Source organism: Haliotis cracherodii, unplaced genomic scaffold, assembly GCF_022045235.1.
Source record: "Haliotis cracherodii isolate W230 unplaced genomic scaffold, xgHalCrac1.p SCAF_10, whole genome shotgun sequence".
Taxonomy (NCBI): Eukaryota; Metazoa; Mollusca; class Gastropoda; order Lepetellida; family Haliotidae; genus Haliotis; species Haliotis cracherodii.
The window spans coordinates 20,605,282-20,626,322 of NW_027266265.1; the positions used below are offsets into that span (position 1 = coordinate 20,605,282).

At 38.8% G+C, this 21,041-nt stretch overlaps 1 protein-coding gene across 1 annotated transcript in view; it reads right to left on the reverse strand.

Moving 5' to 3' along the window:
- The window catches only part of LOC139448028 (peptidase inhibitor R3HDML-like), a 45,013-nt gene extending 26,937 nt beyond the window's left edge, over positions 1-18,076 (reverse strand). Inside the window, exon 1 of the mRNA XM_071229532.1 lies at positions 17,964-18,076. Coding sequence (XP_071085633.1) covers positions 17,964-18,009 — 46 coding nt within the window. The 5' untranslated portion in view covers positions 18,010-18,076. The remainder of the gene's footprint in view (positions 1-17,963) is intronic.
- Between the last annotated feature and the right edge of the window lie 2,965 nt (positions 18,077-21,041).

Here is a 21,041-nt window from a genome sequence, read left to right on the forward strand (position 1 = left end):
AGTATGGTTGAAAACACGTGCGGTATTATAGCCACGTGACCAGTTGCACGTGAAAAACCATTTTTGCCACTATAGTGCTGTGCACATGATTTTGATCAATTCACCTGCACAAAAACGGGTGTTATCTGAAGACAATACGTTGCCATTACTGTTTAAATACACAATAAGGGCCCACAATGATAACTGGTCAAAATGTTAAAATTTTAGGATTGTGAAGTTTTTAATTTGGTTCAGTATATAAAGATGTAAGAACTTGTCTATTTAACAAGTGTAATAAACTTTTGTGATAACTTCGGTAAGTTTACTGAGAAGGAAAAGTATAGTTTGTTTTATCCAGCCCTTATGTGTGTCTTCTAACAACCAAAACCTGCTTATATATGCTAAAAAATAAATCTCAGTTTGTACAATGTCGTATAATATAACATGTAATGTTTCACATTTTAGGATGTACAGTTAATGTTTAACGTATGTGTACGCATCCTACGCATGCGGTTTTACCCGTAAATAGACTATTTTAATTCCGTGTGGAATGGCTCAATTATTGTATTGTAGTTGTGTATTTTTATGTTGATTAAGGTGAGGCTCAAATAAATCTATGTCTGTCGGTCTCTACCCACATTGATGAAACTTGTAACTTATTACTCTGCAGCACGATAACCACAGTGTGAGAGAAGAGGATGTTCATATGAGATGCAGGTCAATAAGGGACAACCTTAAAGTTACTGACATTCCAGAATCTCAGACACAAAATTCTTCACATCAATGTGAAGGAGTACGGAAGGATCTTATTAAGAATGAACCAAAGTTGAACCAAAGTTGGACAGTGATCATGGGGCCCATCGCATTAGGAGATACCTCCGTCCTGGAACGGGTGGCAAGCTACGTCAAATGAGGTTTCCAAATTCGGGTCCTTGTGCCGTTGGTGTAAAGACGAAAGATGTAAAGACAAGAAGGCCCACATCACTGTAGACAAGTATTTTGCAATCACTCTTCAACAAATGTCTACCATCCCACAACCCACAACTCACCACACACACACACACACACACGCACGCACGCACGCACGCACGCACGCACGCACGCACACACACACCAACCCAAGACTCATACGAGGTTGCAAGTCGCTCGACAAAATCATCTGGTCTCTGCTTCAAAACGCCGTAACTTCTCTTGAAAGATTATGAACCCCGAGCATTTCTGATCAGGCGTCGGAACCAGCATGCTAAAACCTGTTCATTCCACTGCATGTTCTCAACACTCTCAAGAGAGATGTCTGTTGCACTGGCTCTGTGAATATTGGTGAGTAGCCTATCATCCATAATCTTTTTATATCAACAAGCAAAGGAAGGTTGACATCATGTCCGTATGAAGGCTGTTGGTGTTAGCCCCTCCAGTTGGAGATGCTTAATGACAGCTCGGTAGCCAATTTTGTTCATTTTCATCAACAGAGAATACCTAGTTACTTTGATACCTACATATACATGCTGTCTGGTTGAGTATTTAGTTTAAATGTCGCCTGTGAACATGAGAAGTATTTAACTTAATAAACGCGAACTGTGTACAACTGTGCATCTTTCTTAGTTGGGCTCGGAACTGTTGCAGCCACCCTTCATATACAAATGCACAAATGTTAAGCGTCACCCACCATATTTGTGAGCTGTTACTTTTGGCACTTAATGATGTACGATTGTTATAAGCCGTATATGTAAACCTCATGTGATGCAAAAGTTGTCCCAAAGCAAGTTTATCTTGTGTTCCAAAAGAATATGAGAAGAAAGGAATTTTACCGAAGACCAGAAATTGAAGGATTAGAAAACATTGAAAAACTTGTTTGTCATGTAACTGTCATGATATCAGCAGACCATATCAGGTGTCACATAGACACCGTAGGGAGTGCAGAGTCTATTGCAAGACAGAAACGTCAGTAACGTGTGTATGATCCACGGACATCGACCACAGCTTCAACCCTATGCCTCATACTCATTACAAGTCGTTGAATGCTTCTCTGAGGCAAACGGATCCATTCTTCATGAAGTGCGGCTTCAAGTCCAGCGAGATTTTGAACTGGGGGATCACGATGTTTGATTTTCTGGCCAAGAATGTCCCAGAGATGCTCAAACGGATTAAATTCCGGACTACAGGCCACCCAAGGAAGAGTGGCAATAGCTTCTTGACGCAAATAAGCCAAAACTGCCCGAGATCTGTGTGATCTAGCATTGTCGTCCATGTAAACAGGTCTTGTAGCATTCGACACTCGTCAGACCAATGGATCCTTCTCCAGTTGGCCAAGTTCCATCGACTACGGGCACGACACCATATCAGACGATTCCGCATGTGCCTCTCAGTCAGTTGAGGACGTTTTACTGTTCTTCTGGCGTTATAACCTGAGGCGAGGCCTTACGGTCATCGTCGAGAGTCTCTGATGGGTAATCCACTGCTGCCTTAAATCTGATGAAGTGGCAAATGGTGTTCGTCTGACTATCCTGAAAAGACGTCTATCCTATTTGTTAGAGGTCTTTCTTGGCCTACCAGACCTATGCCTGTCATTGACATCATTGGTTTGACCATGTTTGACAATCAAACGAGTGATAACACTGTGGTGACGACCCATTTGTCTTGCAATGGCCCTGCATGTCATGCCAGCATTTTTCATGCCTATCACTTGCCATCTTTCAGCGTTCGTTAACTTTCTCCTCACCATGGCTGATTTTCAACCTCTATTGGAAGGGGAATCTCACACAGGAGCAAAAAGCAACCACGTGTCTGAAACTTGAATTTCACTATTTATAGGGTAGGGAAACTGCAGCAACACGGAAAGCACACTTTCCTTGTGGTATCTGGACAAATTTGGGTTCATGAAACTATGGAAGCCTAATTCAGTCATACATCATCATATTTCGTAAAACGTGAAATCAAGAGACTATGAATATGGTGGCGCTTAACTTTTGTGCATGTGTATATTTCAAATTGCTTTGGAGCTTCATGTTTATGTTAAAAAGCATTTGTAATGAAAATGTGTATTTTTGACCGGTGACTTAAATACGGAACAAAACTGTCTGACTGACTATTTATCTGTCTTCGTCGTCATTATGTTTTATCAATGATATGAATACTCTATACCCTTATGCAGACGATGTGATAAAATGAATGCCAGTAGTTTGTGCGAAAATATGCTATAAGTCCTTGCAATAAAAACAAATAGTGTACATAAGATCTTCTTTATGTTCAATTCTTTATTTCTGAACATGATACTAGTGGTTCATATACAAGTATATCATAGTGTAACATCAATAACATGTCCGGCTGGTTCATGTATAGGATATTAGCATTTGCTTGTACTTTGATTGCATACCAATATGTTTGTCTTAAGCTTTGAACGGATTGAAAACAGCATCACATCAACAGTCGATTGTACTAACCCGTATGTTTCAGAGAATGAGATACACTGGAGTACTATACCATATGAACAATTCGCTATTGAGGTTTATTACGAAAGATCGATTGTTTTGTTATCATGGTAAGGGGCAGAGAGGCATTAGCTGATAACCCCTTGTATTGTAGAAGGTGAGAAGGGTCATTTTACGGGGGAAAGAATCCATGGTATAGTATACAGAGAAGTCGGGGATATCTAAGAATGACAACAGATCTGATAAATGTGTAGATGTGTTTAATATTGGTAATCTTAAAAGTTTTAAGTTTTGTTTTAAACATATTTTATTGACATATATGGTCAACGGGATTGGGCAAAAGTTATCCAACTTAGGTGGCCCTTTCCCTACTCTATATGTACAGACATTGATTAGACATATATAAACACATATATACACACACATACATATACATACGTATACAGAAATACATACATATACACATAATCATATATACACATAATCATACATACTCATATATACATACACATACTCATATACATATGTACATATTACATTTATAGTAACAAAGAGATATATATATTTACACAAGAACATAAACATAATGTTTGCAAGAATAACATAAGCATACATAAGAATTGACTATATAAACACAATTTATTTGTATATTCACATAAATCCAAAATACATATATAATTACACAATCATACATACACTTATATACATGTACATATATGCACACATACACACACTACATGTACATACATACGCATATACCCTTGTAAACGCATGCATACATATATACATACACATACACATACACATATTTAGACACATACACAAGGATATACATACCCGTAAACATTTTGCTTACAGAAGGAGGTAGAGATACCCATGTATTCATATACATGCATGCAGTTTATACACTCATGGCGTAATTAATAATAAGTGGTCGCTGAGCGATATTCTGTATTTATGATAAAGGGTTATTCGAATCTATTAGTCGACAGTATATATTTTTGAGCGCTGTTGAAGATGAGGTTATTGTGACTTTCAGCTAGGGATACATCACCGTAGAGAATATTTTGTATTGTACATGTAGTTCCAGCTTTTATAATGTTAGCGAACATGATTTTTCTGGGAATAGTGTAATTGGGACATTCAAGAAAAATGTTTATGTTGTTTTCACATGGGTTTCTACAAGAGCAGGACAAAGTATTAGATAAATCTACTTTAAAGAGGTCTGCATTTAGGGAACTGCAAGAATGCCTTAGGCGTGTATGTAAAATATTAGCTCTTCGGTTGCCGATTGAGAAGTATGGAGGTGAAGCTGTAATGGTTGTTTTAATCATATGTTTAAAATTTGATAATGATGTTGCACTTCTGTATTCAGGGGGTAACTCATTCCATAATTTGATTGAAGAAGGTATAAATGATTGTTGGTATGTAACTGTTCGTGCATTCGGCAAATTCAGATTGTTTTGATTTCGTAACTCATATCTACTAATAACTGATACTTTGGGTGGTAACGTGTCATGTAAATACGATGGACATTATTAACAATACTGTAGATTGTACAAAGTTTTTTATTTTTCCTTCTATGAGATAGTGATTCCCATCCTGTCTCAAAATATAAACTCGATCTTAAGGAGAATTTAGGGAGACCTGTTACTATGCGAGCGGCTTCGAGTTGAATCATTTCAAGTTTTTCGGAATTTTCTTGACTGCAGTTATCCCATACCTCTGAAGCATATTCTAATATAGGCCTTATGAAAACAAGATAGATTTTGAACAGGGTTGGTCTGTCAAGTAAATATTTAACGGTTCTTAACGAACAAATCATTTTGGAAGCTGAGCTGCAAATGTTAGCAACGTGAGTTGTCCACTTCATATCATGAGAGAGAGTAACGCCCAGAAGTTTGTGCGAGACAGATGCGCTAAGTGCGATATTGTTATAAATGATATCTGCAGTGCGGTTTTTACAATGAGTAAACAGAATAAATGTTGTTTTGTCCGGGTTAAACTTAACTAGCCATCTATTGGCCCAGGTATTGAGAAGCTTTAGATCACTGTTTAATCTGTGTTCTATCATTTGTAAGTGAAGAGATGATGTACCAATGGAAGTATCGTCTGCAAAAAGGCGAGTAGAATTCACTAGATTATCAGCGAGGTCGTGAATGTAGACTAAAAACCAAAAGGGACCTAATACCGAGCCCTGGGGGACACCAGCTCTGGTGAATATCAAAGATGAAAAGCTGCCATTTACAAAAACATTTTGTCTCCTCTGACTAATATAGTCTTCTAACCATTTTAATAGCTTGCCCGTTACACCGTATTTTTTGTAATTTATGAAGTAATCCTTTATGCCAAACTCTGTCAAATGCTTTCGATATATCACAGAATACCATACAATAGTATTCGTGCTTGTCAACAGATGAGACAATATCATTATAAATTTCTATTAACTGTGAGGTAGTAGAATGTCCTGGTACAAAGCCGGATTGATATTTGTACAGGAGACTATTCATATTGAAATAGTTGTAAAAGCGTTTAAAGACTAATCTCTCCTGTAGTTTTCCAAGAATAGATAACAAGCTAATTGGTCTGTAGTTTGAGGGCAGTGCTTTGTCACCTTTCTTATATAATGGCATGACGTGAGCAAGTTTCCAGTTTCCTGGAAAGATTGCTTCTTTTAAAGATCGATTGAAAATTATACATAATGGGATGGCAATACTGTCAGCCAAGGGTTTTAAAAGTCTAGGGTTTATATTATCTGGTCCGCTTGATTTATTGCATGGTAACTGTGATATCCGAGAGAGAGGTTTCACAACGTTGACTGAAATCCGGAAGTGGCTGATTGCCGTCATCAACATCACAAATAGAAACAACATATTTATTGAGTACATCAGCCTTTTCGACATCGGTAAATGCTGTGGGTTTATTAAGGTCGGTACACAGAGGGGGGATACATGCTGGTGAATTAGCATTTTTGATGATGAATCTCAATAATTTCCAGTAGTTGGTACTGTTTGAGTTCAGATGTGTTTCCAACAAGCCGTTAATGTTGCTATAGTATTTTTCTTTGGCTATCTTTTTCATATTATTAAATTTGTTTCTTGGCTTTTTGTAATTGACAAGATCGCTTAATTTACCAGTTTGTAATGCCTTTTTTCGATAGCGGTCCCTGGAGCGACGCTCCCTTCTGAGCTCATTATCGAACCATGGTTTGTCCGTTGGGCGAATAGTTACACACTTTGAGGGTATATAGTCGTGCATGTATTTTTTTAGTTGGGAGTGGAATTTGTCACACATTTCATTAACGTCCGTACATCGAATGTGTTGTAATTCGTGCTGCTTCATTTATAATACTGCGTAAGTTCTTGCGTGTTATTATGTCACGTAAGTGGTGGATATTCGTATTGAAAAGATCTTCATTTAGGTCACCAACAAGGACGATGTCACGGGATAGATACATCAAGTGCAGTTTCTATCATATACTCAAGAACAGTCCAATATGCGGTAGGGGTGTTGGGTGCGCGATAGGTGACACAAAGCAGAAAACTGTGCTGTGGTGAATAAACTTGAAACCACATTGATTCAGAATTAATTACTTCCAAGTCTGTTCTATGCTCGACACTAAGTGAATTAGAAAAATATACAATTATACCACCTCCGAAACAATCCTTGTCCCTCCTGTGAGGTTCATGGAATAGATCAAGGAGCAGGTCGGCTGACTGAATGTTGGCGTTCAGCTGAGATTCAGTGAAGCATAACACAGATATCATCGTAGATTTTAGTCAATTTATGCCGAATACTTCTGATATTCAAATGGAATATGCTTATATCATTGGTTGTGTTATATTCTTTTGGGCCGGGTTTTGGATGAATATCACCAACAATGAACAACAGAAGGAGGGAGATTAATTTCATGTTTACGCACAGGCCATACGTCATGACAAGACAAAAGTGCGGTATGTACATCGTGAAATGCATTTTGAAATGGATATATACTTCATTGGTAAAAGCGTGACGCCTGAGGTCTGTTGGCATTCATTTATTATAAAATAATCCAATCGTCGCCCTGTACGTCATGATGTCAATCATTGCCTAATTTGGAGAGAATCGTGAACGAGGTGAGGGCGACGATGAACGTGTTCTCAAAGTGTTTGATAATTGGTTTGGTGAATGTGACTAATCGAATGTTAAACGCGCTGTAGAGGGATAATGAATATATAAGTTCTTCTTGATTGTGTAGTACAAAATGTTCAAAAGTGTTGAACTGTAGTCTGTTTGTGGACAAAGGACAAACACATGAAGTATGTACAAGTAACATAATAAAGATCCAGGAAAAAGCTGGGTCTTGTTCAAAATGAATAGAGGAAATTTTAAGTCAAATAATATTTTCAAAACTATCCATGTAGAAGTGTTCTTCGAGTGCTGACAGTACAGTTCATTTCTTAAAATATAATATCGTTTTCTGAAGGTATTTCCAACTTTCTTTTGCCCATCAGTTTGTATCATAAGTGAGTGAGTTGGGGTTAACGTGGATAACATCTGCAAGCGAGCATATCTGAACATCAGGAATATTGGACAGATTCGCCAGTGTATAAATGCAAAAACAGCTGCTTCTCTAGTTCACGCATGTGTTCTATCACATTTAGATTTCTGTAATGGACTACGCATCGGCCTTCCTCATAACCTTTTGACTAAACTTCAAAGAGTTTAAACTGTGCTGCCAGGCTTGTTACTAAATCCAAAAAGTTTGACCATATCACACCGATTCTACGGAACCTCCACTGGCTCAAAATCAATGAGAGAATCCAGTATAAAGTGATGCTGATTGTGTTCAATGCGAGACACAATCAAAAACCAACTTATGTCAGCGAGCTTCTTGAAGAGTACGTGCCTGGGAGATCTCTCAGATCAAGCTGCCAGTCCCTACTCTCTGTGCCTAGTGTTAGAACGGCGACTTTTGGAGGTCGGAGTTTCGCCAAAGTTGCCCCTGAGCTATGGAATAAGCTGCCATTGGATAATAGGAACATTGACAGTCCTACTTTGTTCCGATCAAGACTCAAAACCTATCTTTTCACCAAATCTTTCTTAGAGTATAGAGGCTTTGTGTTTTCCTAGCTGTGTAATGTCTCTTTTTTTTGTAGACTCAAATGAAGCGCTTTTGAGCAGTTCTTCAAACTGGATACCAGCGCTTTATATATATGTAGTTAGTATTATTATTATTATTATTATTATTATTATTAAAAACATGAAAAAAAAATATCTGTTGACAACGAGTTGTCGGTGCACATGCTTTGCAAAGCTTTGCAAATCCTGCAATCGACAGAAATCTACATGACATTTTACGAACCGGATTGCGATTTCGGTGTGCGATTTTGATATGGACTATGCATAGACTCGTTAGTCCAGCCAAAATGTAACTCCATAATACCAGCGTAGTTCGGCAAGTATGGAAACTGGACTTTTATAGTCAGTTAACTCACTTGCCTTGGGAAGATGCCCGTGCAATCGTATACATTATGAGACGGTTTGGGAAATATGTAGGTATCAGCGTTATTTCATGAGATACAGTTACAGTAATCAGAACACATTTGCTCAACTGCTGTTACCAATCCTTTGATATGTTTTGATTATCTGACAATAATGGATTCAGGTTTAACGTCGATATAAGGTATGGTTCAAACACTCTTGTGATGGGATAAAATTGAATGTATCTTTGAACATTGATGCTGCATGATTGGCTTATTGATACCAATAAAAATAAACCAGATCTATAACTTTAGATCTTTCACACAATTCATCCAGGGCTGTCAAATGTTTCGTGACATTTTGTCCAAATTCACCCACTATTGTTACACATAATACCAACATCTGTGTCAGTTTTGTATTTTCCTCTAAGGGGGTAAATCACTGACATTTAGAAGATAAATACTATGTGTGTGTCTATTTCCGGAATTTTATCGAGTATTTGCATCTTGGAAATTCATCTCGAGACCCGAAAGCCTTAGCTTGAGGGGCTCGAATGAAAATTTCCAAAATGCAAATACTCGATAAAATCCAAAAAAAATAGACACACACATAGTATTTATCGATATTGTAAACCTATTGTTTTATTTAGAAAAAAACATGCGCACTCTTTAACACCCCGTACTTACTCGGTTGTGAGGCGTCAACATCGAACGTTCTGTTGTTGCTATGGTGATTGTGATTTTGGTAATGATGACGGACTACTTTCCTGCGTGTAAGTCATTCATAAGTTGCTGGTGCTTCAGTCGAATGTTCACCGTATAATTGATAATAAAAATAAACAAACTCGAAATCGTCTGTGAGTTTGTTTGTTATTATTATCAGTTACATTTTCTGTTGTTATGTCAACATAATCGTTTTTTCAGAGTGTAAACCCCCTGGATGCCACAGCGACACATATGTCCCTCCTCTTCAACCCTCACTTCGAAATCGAATAAAATTCAAAATACATCACGCAGATTAATACACTTCACAGTTTTGAATTCCTTTCTGTTTATCATTTACTGTCATTTTAGGCAATTCAAAATTACTGAAAGTGACTTCTGAAAATTAGGTACATTGTAAATTTCGCCAAATCACAATTCACGGCGTTATATAGGCCTAAATATTCACTGTGTTTAGAAATCTAAATATCGGATATTTACTCGAATAATTAAAGTAGAAAATTAGCATATTAGCGATCACGGGTATCAAATCACTACTGATAATTCTGAAACGTCGCTGATAAGCCTAGAATCGTTTAGAATGTTTTGGAAAATACGCATACACGAACGCCGAAGTGTACGTTCCGCCATATTGGATTGTGTTTACAAAATGCCGGTTATGAGACGCCTATTCGATCAGGTATATTTCAATGTTAAATGCTATACATGCATCCCTGAATTCCTCATACATTTTCCAAACAATGGATAGATTCTACATGGTCTTTGTCACCAATGCAAATTATCTAAATAAAATCATGCGAAATATGTTAGGTATGGAAACGAAAACTATGCTCGGAAAACTGTACTTGCTGAAATGTAAACAAAGCAAAATTCAGATTTTACACTGTGTAGCCTTATTAGAGGTACTTTCGTCTAATTGTTGCATACATTGGCTCGATCACGCGTTTGAGAATATTCATGGGAAGAGTATCGTTGCACTAATTATGGAAATACACATATATAAATTACAATGATGTGGTAAATTCAACAGAAGCCGTTTACAAAAGTTTCTGCCCTGTGTGGCGCCATGACTGACGCTAAATCACGCACAACGATGACGGTAGATATCTGTATTTCTGACTAATTCTCTTTCTTACATTGGAAAACATGGTAAACAAATAACAGTACGCAGATTGTCAGAATGCTTCAGATTACTTACGTGACCCATTTATATGTATACGATCCCTCAATCAACGAAAATCCTCCTCTGGAAATCCCGCGTAATGTTGTCTGAGAACACGCCATTTTGTAAAAGTCGGTCACCGGTAGTGATGTCATACGGAAGTAAACATTGTTGTACATATTTGGTAATATTGTCTAGTTTGCATTTTCATCATCGCCTTGATAATCCACATATGACGGAAACCTTTTTGTGTCGGGTCACATTATTTATGAGTAGTAGGCAGCACATAGGATGACGTCACTTATGACAGTGGTGTCATGTATAATGCGCTACTGCAATCATGAAATTCATCGGTTCGATGCTAAAAAGGTGCTATTTTGGGGTGTGAAGAAAACAGATTACCGGACTCGTGCCTGTCAGATACCATTGATCTTACAACTCGTTGTTACAAAGCGTATCTAACTCGCTTTCGCTCGTTAGATACGTTTTGAAACAACTCGTAAGATCAATGGTATCTGACACACACTAGTGTAGTAATCTCTATTTCCCACACAGTGATTCAGTCGCTTGCTTCAGGGAATTCAAATCATATTTTCACCTTTGACATTTGGTCATGTGACCCAAATTAGCCAGTCACAACACAGAACACACTTTCTATAGGTTTACAATAGATAATAATGGTTTAATAGGTTTACTCCATGTACACCAATTCCATTGGGCGAGAGACCTCTCACGTGACGGCAGAACTGACGCTAGTAAGAGTAAACACAACACATTTTGACGTCCATACGTTTTTCACGCGACTGTGTTTTTAAAATAACAAAAACACTGACCGACTACTTATACATCTCTGGGACTCAGTATCAGTATCTGCAAGACAGGTCGCTATCAGTTAAAATAGGGAACAATCGATCGGATCCTATGGCACTGGACAATGGCACACCACAAGGCAGCATCATAAGCCCAACCCTGTTTAATATCATGATCAATGATCTTTTTGACCATGTCAACTCTCCTACCCAAACTTCTAAATTCGCTGATGACGGAGCAATATGGGTAAAGCACAGAGATATCTCACAAATCAGAAAAAAAACTCCTGTCAGCCCTGGACGGAGTAGATCAATGGTGCAATAAATGGGGATTCACCCTTTCAAGTGAAAAAACTGTTGGAGTTCTATTCAAACGCCGGGGGAAAGAAGCTATGATACCCCGTGTCTCCATAAAAGGCAAACCTATCAAATTCGAAAAATCTGCAATATTTCTTGGAGTTATCCTTTATCAACACCTCACTTGGCGCAAGCATATAGAATATGTGAAACAGATGTCAAAAAGACCTGAACGTATTACGGGCAATTTCAGGCACATCTTGGGGCACATCGAGGGACACTCAGCTGGACCTCTACAAAGCTCTTATCAGATCAAAAATTGACTATGGTTGTGAGGCTTTTCACTCAGCATCAAATACTGTCTTGAGGCGCCTAGACAAAATACAATACAAATAATATCGCAATATTATCGTTCTGGGGACGAACATCAAACCCTTTGGTTAAAAAGATATGGCAAGACAAAAACGCTCGAGATGAAGCCCTAGCTCGAAAAAATCCCTCACTAAAGCCATCTGGGATATTAGTACGTGAACTCATTCGAAGTCACAATTGCGATGACATTCAGACTTCAGAAAGTCACTACAAAGGGTTACACCCTCCCTGGACTTTACAAACTCCCAAAGTTGACACTGCTTTAACATCAGAAGTCACTAAAACAGAAAACCCAACCCTACTAAGATCAGTAGTTATCACTAAAATTCAAACTACCTGGGACAGCTGGGCCCATATATACACTGATGGATCCAAGAATCCTATCAACAGTGCTGGTTACGGGATCCATATCCACAGCTCCAAACCCCAAGCACATTCAGTTCGCTTGCCTGATGGTCAGTCAGTATTCACGGCTGAATTGGAGGCAATTCATCATGCACTCAAACTCATTCCGGAACTTCCGGAAGCAAAGGCAGTCGTCCTATCAGACTCGCTAAGTGCACTTCAGGCCATCAGTGGGAGAAACTCAAACTCCAGGCCAAACGCAGCCAACAATATTCTATACGAATATACAAAACTTTCGGACCAAGGGCAACGGGTGGAGCTGTGTTGGATCCCCTCTCACATAGATATTCATGGAAATGAAAAAGCAGACTCACTGGCGAAGCTAGCTCTAGACAAAGCGGATATACAGCCTATTCCCTTTAGTAAACTAGAGATAAAAAGGAAAATCAAAGCCTCCATAGCAAAAAGATGGCAAGCCCAATGGGACGCAAGTAAGATCGGCAGATGGCTATACAAAATTCAACCCAAGGTCCAACAAAAGCCAAACTCATACTCAAATGAAAGGAAAATTGAAACTGCTATCTCACGCCTCAGACTTGGTCACAAAAAGCACTATGACAAGGTTTGTTCATCTTGCAATCAGGCTGAAACCATTGACCACCTGTTACTAGAATGTCAAGACCATGCTCCAGCCCGGGCTAGGTTAAAACAAGAATTGCAGTTAGATCCGCTATCTGCCATAGATCTCCTAAAGCCAAGAGATGCAATAGCGAAGGCCAAACTAACTCTATTTGTGAGAGATGGACAGCTGCTCGAACGTATATAAACAGAGCAGCCAAGGATAGAAATGAAATCATATCAATATAAGAAAATAGAAATCATATCAATGCAAAAACAGAAATTATGTGAACACCAAACTCACAATAGATATGTGAACCCTTCTCACACACAGGAGTCCCAAAGAGGGACAGGTCAGCCGAAATTGCCAAGGCAGAAGGCGACCTCTTAAACACCTAATGCAACAACAACAACAACAACAGTATCTACACTTCTTGATAGTCACCTTTGAATGATCGGCTAACTGATCGACGATGACAGGCAACTAATCGCCACAGGTTAATCTACGACATGAAGTAAACTCATTACGACGCACTTTCACTGTGACTGACTTACCGAGGTAGTTTTTCATCTTTTGGTGAAATTATATGTATCTGGTTTGTGACATTCCAATGAACACACGAAGTCAACGTCAGTTAAACGTATCTCTATCTCTATTTGTTAACCTTACTTGACGCTTAATTGAGTTTATAAATTACTTGACTTCTTTATCTTCGACTTAACGTTGACATTTGTGCCAACTGTTCACTGTAATTCAACATGCAGCATACAACATGGCATTGTTCGTACTCAGCCGAAGCTTTACTGATGTTTATCTGTGACCCCTTAGATGCGTACCAGTGTGTCTCACTAAAGTGCGAGTGTTGGGAAATAATTTGTCTCAGCTACCCGCCTGGTTTTTAAATATATTAGTGTCATGTTTCCGTTTCTAGAGGATGATAATGTGTTTAAAAGTTGTGAAAAAGTATCTAGGTCTTCTAAGAAATGCTTTTTCCAGGTGAATGATAGTGGTAATTTGAACACTGAGCGAATCTTAGATCTTAATCGTCTTCAAAATGTGAAAACCGAAGTTTATATTTCTCCTGGAACGCAAAAAGTATTGAAGTTAATTCTTATAAATAAATCAATAAACAATAATAACTCTATAATAACAGACTGTCTTTATAATCATTAACTAAAAAATGATTGTAGAAGCAAATACGAAATCAGTAACATTGTTCATCGCTGCAATGCATAAACGCAAAAACTTTGCATGGTTAGCCTATATTTAGAAATTAACGAATTGACTTAAAGGGCAAGTAAGGTCAACATAGCAACTTTGCAGAATATAATACTACAGGGGATACCTAATCACAAATTGTGACAAAAAAAACCAACAAATATTTCCGCCACTGAGGGGAATCCCTTTAGTCGAGGTGGGAACGAGTTACTTGTATTTGACTGGCTGTGCAATTACAACGATCGGTTCCAGCACCCAGTCTGTCTGGGGGTTTATTAGGGGTATTCCCACTTGTCCAGCACCTATTGTTATGGGTACACGTTCACCCGAGTGTGGTGATGGGTAAGACAATAGAGGATTAAGGGGTGCATCTCACATAAGATAAGTAATTGGTGAATATCTCACAAAATATAACGACACAACTAATTGGTGAACTCTATTCACGTACCCTGTACTGAGAGAAAGTCTTTTCAAGTATATATTAATGAGTGATTGAACATGTTAAACATTTCGTATGATTCGGACTATAAAAAGGATTACAGACCAGAAACATTAAATGAAAACGCCGATAAAGCAGCTAAACTATCCCTCAAAATCCCAGAAATAAGCTTAAACTTACCCATCTCAGAAAACAAGCAAAAAATCACCAAAAAATGGCATAACCTATATCTAAACTCAAATAGCCAAATCAAAAAAGTGCTCAGCAAACCACTAACCAAACCAAAAATTCTCCATCCATCAAAAAAAATCGACAGAGTAATCACTAAACTCCAAACAGGACACACCAACCTAAATGACCACCTAAAAAAATTAAAAAAAATACTCTACAGGTAACTGCCCACACTGCAAACAACTAGAAACCCAAGAACATGCACTCATCCACTGCACACACTACCTAACACATCGAACCGCATTACAAACCACCCTCAATCTAAACAAGGCTCTCACTCTAGAAGCAATACTAAACCCACAAAATAAACTAGAAAACTTCAAGTCCTTAGGCGTATTCTTAATAAAAACGGAACTAATAAAACGCATCTAAAAACACAATAACCTACCAAATCAAAATCACATAAACAAACACACATCAACCATACCCAGCTCTCTTAGTTCACCTCCCCAACCCCATCGGCATCTATTCCAAATCACAAAATTCCCAAATTCTATATAAGCAACCCCTAAACCCCCCTCTTGGGTTGCACAGACCACTTTCGCCCCTTTCGGAAACACATTAAATGGCCTGGCCGGGCCCGTGTGCGAAATACGCATCAGTCGGAAAGCGCACGTTAATTCTCCAAAGTAAGTAAGAAAAAGTATTCCACTGTGACAAATCCAGAGGTCGATATACAATTTATTTCCATTTCCAAGATGAATCGGCATTTGTTTTTTTTTGCCCGGATAAGTTCACGATGAAGACCAGACGTCAAACTTCCATCCATTGGGACCCTTGAAGATTCGGGGGAAGAATAGGTCTTCAGCAACCCATGCTTGCCGTAAAAGGCGACTATGCTTGTCGTAAAAGGCGACTAACGGGATCGGGTGGTCAGGATCGCTGACTTGGTTGATCAATTGCGTTGATCGATGCTCATGATATTAATCACTGGATTGTCTGGTCCAGACTCTATCATTTACAGACCACCGTCATATAGCTGGAATATTGCTGAGTGCGGTGTGAAACAACAAACCAACCAATCCATCCATCCATTGGAAATGTTCAAAAGAGGATACCCACCGTCATTAACATCACAGATGACTTTGTCACGAAGCACTTTTATTTGTCTCTGAGCAGTGGGACGACGCCACAAATCATCACGAGGGGTGGGATGAAAATATGTACAAGTCCGTTGAGATACTGAAGGTTGAGCAGGACAAAACTGCGATCATAATCCAGGTAGTTTGATGTCACCCAAGAAGAAGTAACGAAACCTAGACTATGCCCTTGAGAGGGAGAAGAGACAACTACTTACTAACCAGAAACCATAGAACAATTATCGAAATTCTGTCTTACATCTGGTTGGCCTGTGAATTATATGAATGAAATATTAAATGTGACGGATGTTTATTGCTTAAACTTACGATGGGGATTATACCTGAGTCAGTGAGTGAGTTGGGTTTAACGCCGCTTTTAACAGTATTCCAGTTATATCGCGGCGTGCCAGCTTAATGTGGGAGGAAAGGCCGAAGTGATGCAGGTCTCAGCGAATCGAGGCGCCTTAGACGACTGGACCACCCGTGCCCCCGGATTATCCCTTGGTCAGCTGCTAGATAAGTAGGAAGTTCTTGTTTATGGTACCCAAACATGACTTTATTCGTAAAAGGCTGTACAGACATTAATTGTTATTTGAAATATTTACAATGTCAAGATCAAAGGTCGTTTCACACTGTAAGCAATGTATCCAATGTTAGATTGTGGGATTAAAAGAAACAGCAACACTTTTAGAATGACCGCTTCCTGTCGTATCAGTATAGCTGCCAGGCATCACAAGTCAGCCAACATGGCCACTGAAAACAATTGTCACAGGGTTGCGCCGGTAGCCATAGGTCACACTCCTAAAAAGATTTGTTTGGAAATCCGATTTCGGAGCGGGTGATTTCAGCACTTTCACTTTGAAATTTCAATAGTTTCTCTTTCGCGCGAATTGACTTTAAATATATCGGACATTTGATACTCGCGACAAAGTTGCAATCATTTTGTTCACTTTACTTGCCGTTTAAATGAACCTCCGGATGATGTATTTATTATTATTTGATTTAAGGATATATTATTCCAAACTATACAGCGAGTTGTCGAAATAAGAATTTAAAGAAGGCAGGTAACATATTCTCTGAAAGTGAACTCTAAAAGGGTGGTATGTAGGTTGGAATAAAACATGTTTAAAGAATTTTGAAGAATTCTTGAAATACATATTTGTACTACTGGGGAGTCGAGTATGCTTCTATTTTAGGGTTCTCATTATTGGAATGTGTGATGCAATGTTTTCGTCTACGGAACAATACAGTATATTGAGCATATACATTAGAAAGAAAGCTGACCACTGGGTTTATGTATCAGCCATGAGGTTGAACATAGCGAATTAGGCAAGTTTTGTTTCTGTGCGATATTGTATTTTAGAAAATTAGGAAACCTTGAGGAATGTCAACATAGAAATACAGATAAATTATGAAATTGGTAAGGTAGAAATACAGTTCCACATTACATACAGTTTCAAATGTGATATAGACACACTTTGACATAAGATGAATGCTTCTAACGAAAATATATTATCGTATATATTAAATGCAACCTTAATAATTACCAAATCCTCGCTAACCAATCGATATTATTAACTACATGGTGTCACGAACACAGCCATCAATATTTGGAAAGTGTTGAAATGGAAATATATTCCATCTGACTCAGTACAGTTAATCTTGACACATGTGCGACAAATTGCGCGACTATCTTATCAAAGGGGACTACTCGCTGTGAGTGTCTCTAGTTTGTGAGCGTTGTTAGGAACAAGTTCGTTAACATGTAACAAATGGGATGTGAAACAGAAAGCTCCTTACCTTGAATAGCAGAAAGGCGTATGACAAGGTGAAAGTGGTACGGCATAGTCAGATATTTGGATGGAAGGGATACCAAGTGTACATGAAGTTACTAGTAGGATGTCACGTCATTGTAGCTTATATGGCATCTAGTGTCTTGCCTCTCACCGATGTGAGCCATAGTGTGGGCGGCCCGCCAGGTCTCACTGGTGTACAGCAGGGCGAGGGCGTGGGATTTGATCGTTAAGTTATTGAATCTTTTATCCCATAAGTTCCAACATGTACATTTTCTCGGCAAGTTGGATGGGTAGTTGTGTGTGTTTACGTCACACGTGATGGGAGGAGTAAGTTGACCGTCGTCACAAATAGCCCCCTAGTCCATCACAGTATAATGATACAAGCAAGGTCTGATGTAAGCTGATATAAGGTGAACGTGTTATATGTTTCCGCCAGTCGACGTGCGCCTGACCAAGATAAGTGCCTCTTTCCATCAACAAAGGGCATGTCACAGATCTGTAGCGTCGTGCTGCCAACGTGCTGTACGTCATAAAGACCGACCATTCATTATTCCACCGTGGTCTATTTGTAATAGTTTTCTGAAGAATCTATGGGACCTAAAGAATACAATATAGAATAAAATTACATACATTTATATTTTTTAAACACTTGTTTATAATATGTTATATTTGGTCAACTTGATCTTAAAATTCCCGATACGCTGTTTCTTGACCTTGTTTCTATGGTAGATCCCCCTGGGGACCCGGGGTAGTATGTGTCCCCAGCACCCCATTGCTTGTTGTAAAAGGCTACCGAATTGGGCAACATATTTTTACCGTGGCATGCGTCATATTCGGTCCATTTGTTTCCCAAATTCCCGACACGTTGTTAGTTGTTCTGTTCTGTTACATTATATAGCGTTACAAAATGGAAAAAGGATTAGCAAACAGGCCAAAAAGGCCTATATTAATGCTTCTCCTAATATTGTAATCATACATGTAGATTGTGATGAAGTCTATAGAACAGACATGAATGAGCAACACAAAATGAAAAAAAATGGAAAGCAAGATACCAAATGCATTTTATATTCTTAAGTTGACACATAACTTACGTAAAGCGGTTTGTTTCAATGATGTAATTGTGAACTGATTTTATAATGTGTTCATTGTCTGAGGAAGATGAATCTTTATTGCCGTGGAGTATAGTATGTATGCTGCGCTGGTTAACAAAAAAGTATTTATCAATTCTAAACTTGGCATAGCGTGGACAAGATAGAAAAAAGTGGAAAGCAATCTTCTCTGTTTAGGCCACATGGACAGATGTGATTATCAATCAGAAATCTGTTAAATAAATGTGATTTTAAATCACTACAAGCAAGCGCAATGTGGCTTGACCTAGTTTCGGCTACTACGTTCTTTTACGGCGGATCCCCGTTGGGACCCAGTGTAGAATGTGTCTTCAACACCCCATTGCTCGTCGTGAAAGGCGACAAAATTAGGCAAACCATTTGCCTGGGCTGCGCACCTGTGTCGATGAGGAAGGGGTTCTGGTGTTTGAGGGGGCACTGGTTCCAGGAACTGTGTTCCTTTGCCCAACACAGTACTAGGACCCTATCTTCACCGAGACGGGTGAAAGAAGGTGTGTTGCATTTTGAATATCAAATGAAGTAAGACACCATCCTTGTTGACACTCCGTGGTGGGTAGGGCGGGTGAGCAGGGGTGCAGAACCACACTATCTCTAGTCCATTATCTCTGGTTCATTTGATACATCAAACCATTTTGTCCAGATTTTGTCCTTCAATCAAAAATACTAAATATAAAGCACAGGAACAATGTCTCCTTTCATGATGCTAAACAAATACTTCTACTAAAACCTACTCAGCAGCACTTCCACTCCTCGTGTCAAAGTTCCTGCGGCGTCTACAGGATGCCAAACAACCATCTCATGGGTTAGTGATCAGTAGATGCAGATTTTCATTTAACGAAAAACATGCAAAAAGAAAATGAAAAAAACACCTTGAGGTGCCGACGTCTTCCCAGTCAACGCCTGGTTCAGGTTCAAAATAAATTTCAAAATAAATTTCTATTCGTGAGCTCCATACTACCACTGAACAAGCTCACGATGCTGCTACAGGAGCTGATAACATATATTATCAACTCCCGAAACCCTTACCAGAATCATCTTTAGAAAAACTATTGAATTTTTAGGAAATTTGGACGTAAGGGAAATGTGCTCCTTCATGGCGTGATGCCATAGTTGTCCCAATGCCCAAACCCCAGGCGAGGTCATACTGATCCTTCAAATTACGGTCCAATTTCACTGACAAGTAATCTACTAGTTTGGTACTTAGAAAACAAAAATCTTATTACTAATATACAGTGTGGTTTCCGAAAGAAAACAGAAGTACCAGAGATTATTTATTTCGCTAATACTCATTTGTCAGGATCAGGATGTCCCACAAGGCAGTATCGGGTTAGTCCAACCGGTCGGGTAATCCTAAATAATCCGGATTAACGGAAGCACATGGGTAGTCGGCCGACTATTATCTAATTCTGATCAAACACTGTCACTGATAAGCTGAGTGAACACATTTTATACTGATAATAGATTAACTTATTTTTAGTGAGCGAACTTATCTAATTTGAGTGTAAGAACAATGTAGACTATTGCATAGCATAGCAATATGGCAAACGCACAGGTGCCTTTCTATATTACAAACAATCGTGGATGACACTATTTGGTGTACTTCGCCTACAGATTTAGTTTTTAGTCCAGGGCCTAGATTTCCGAAACGATCTTAGCTAAGATAAATCTTAACAACTTACGTTCAAAGATAAGATATCAAAGGGGCACTGATCTAACGCAATTCCCCGGACTGGTTGCTGCCTTTGTTATTGTTTTTTTCCCCGTGAGTACCCGGATGATTCGCAACGCAACTGAGCGTGACCAGAGACTGGGCTACCGTCTGCAAGGACAGCTAAATGAACTTGGCGGCTGGAGGCAATATTTGTTTTACGCATTTTTGCATAAACACTGATTGGTTAACTGTGATCTATAAAGATTTCGACAAAGGGCGCATGTTAATTAATTTCTTCGGCCTA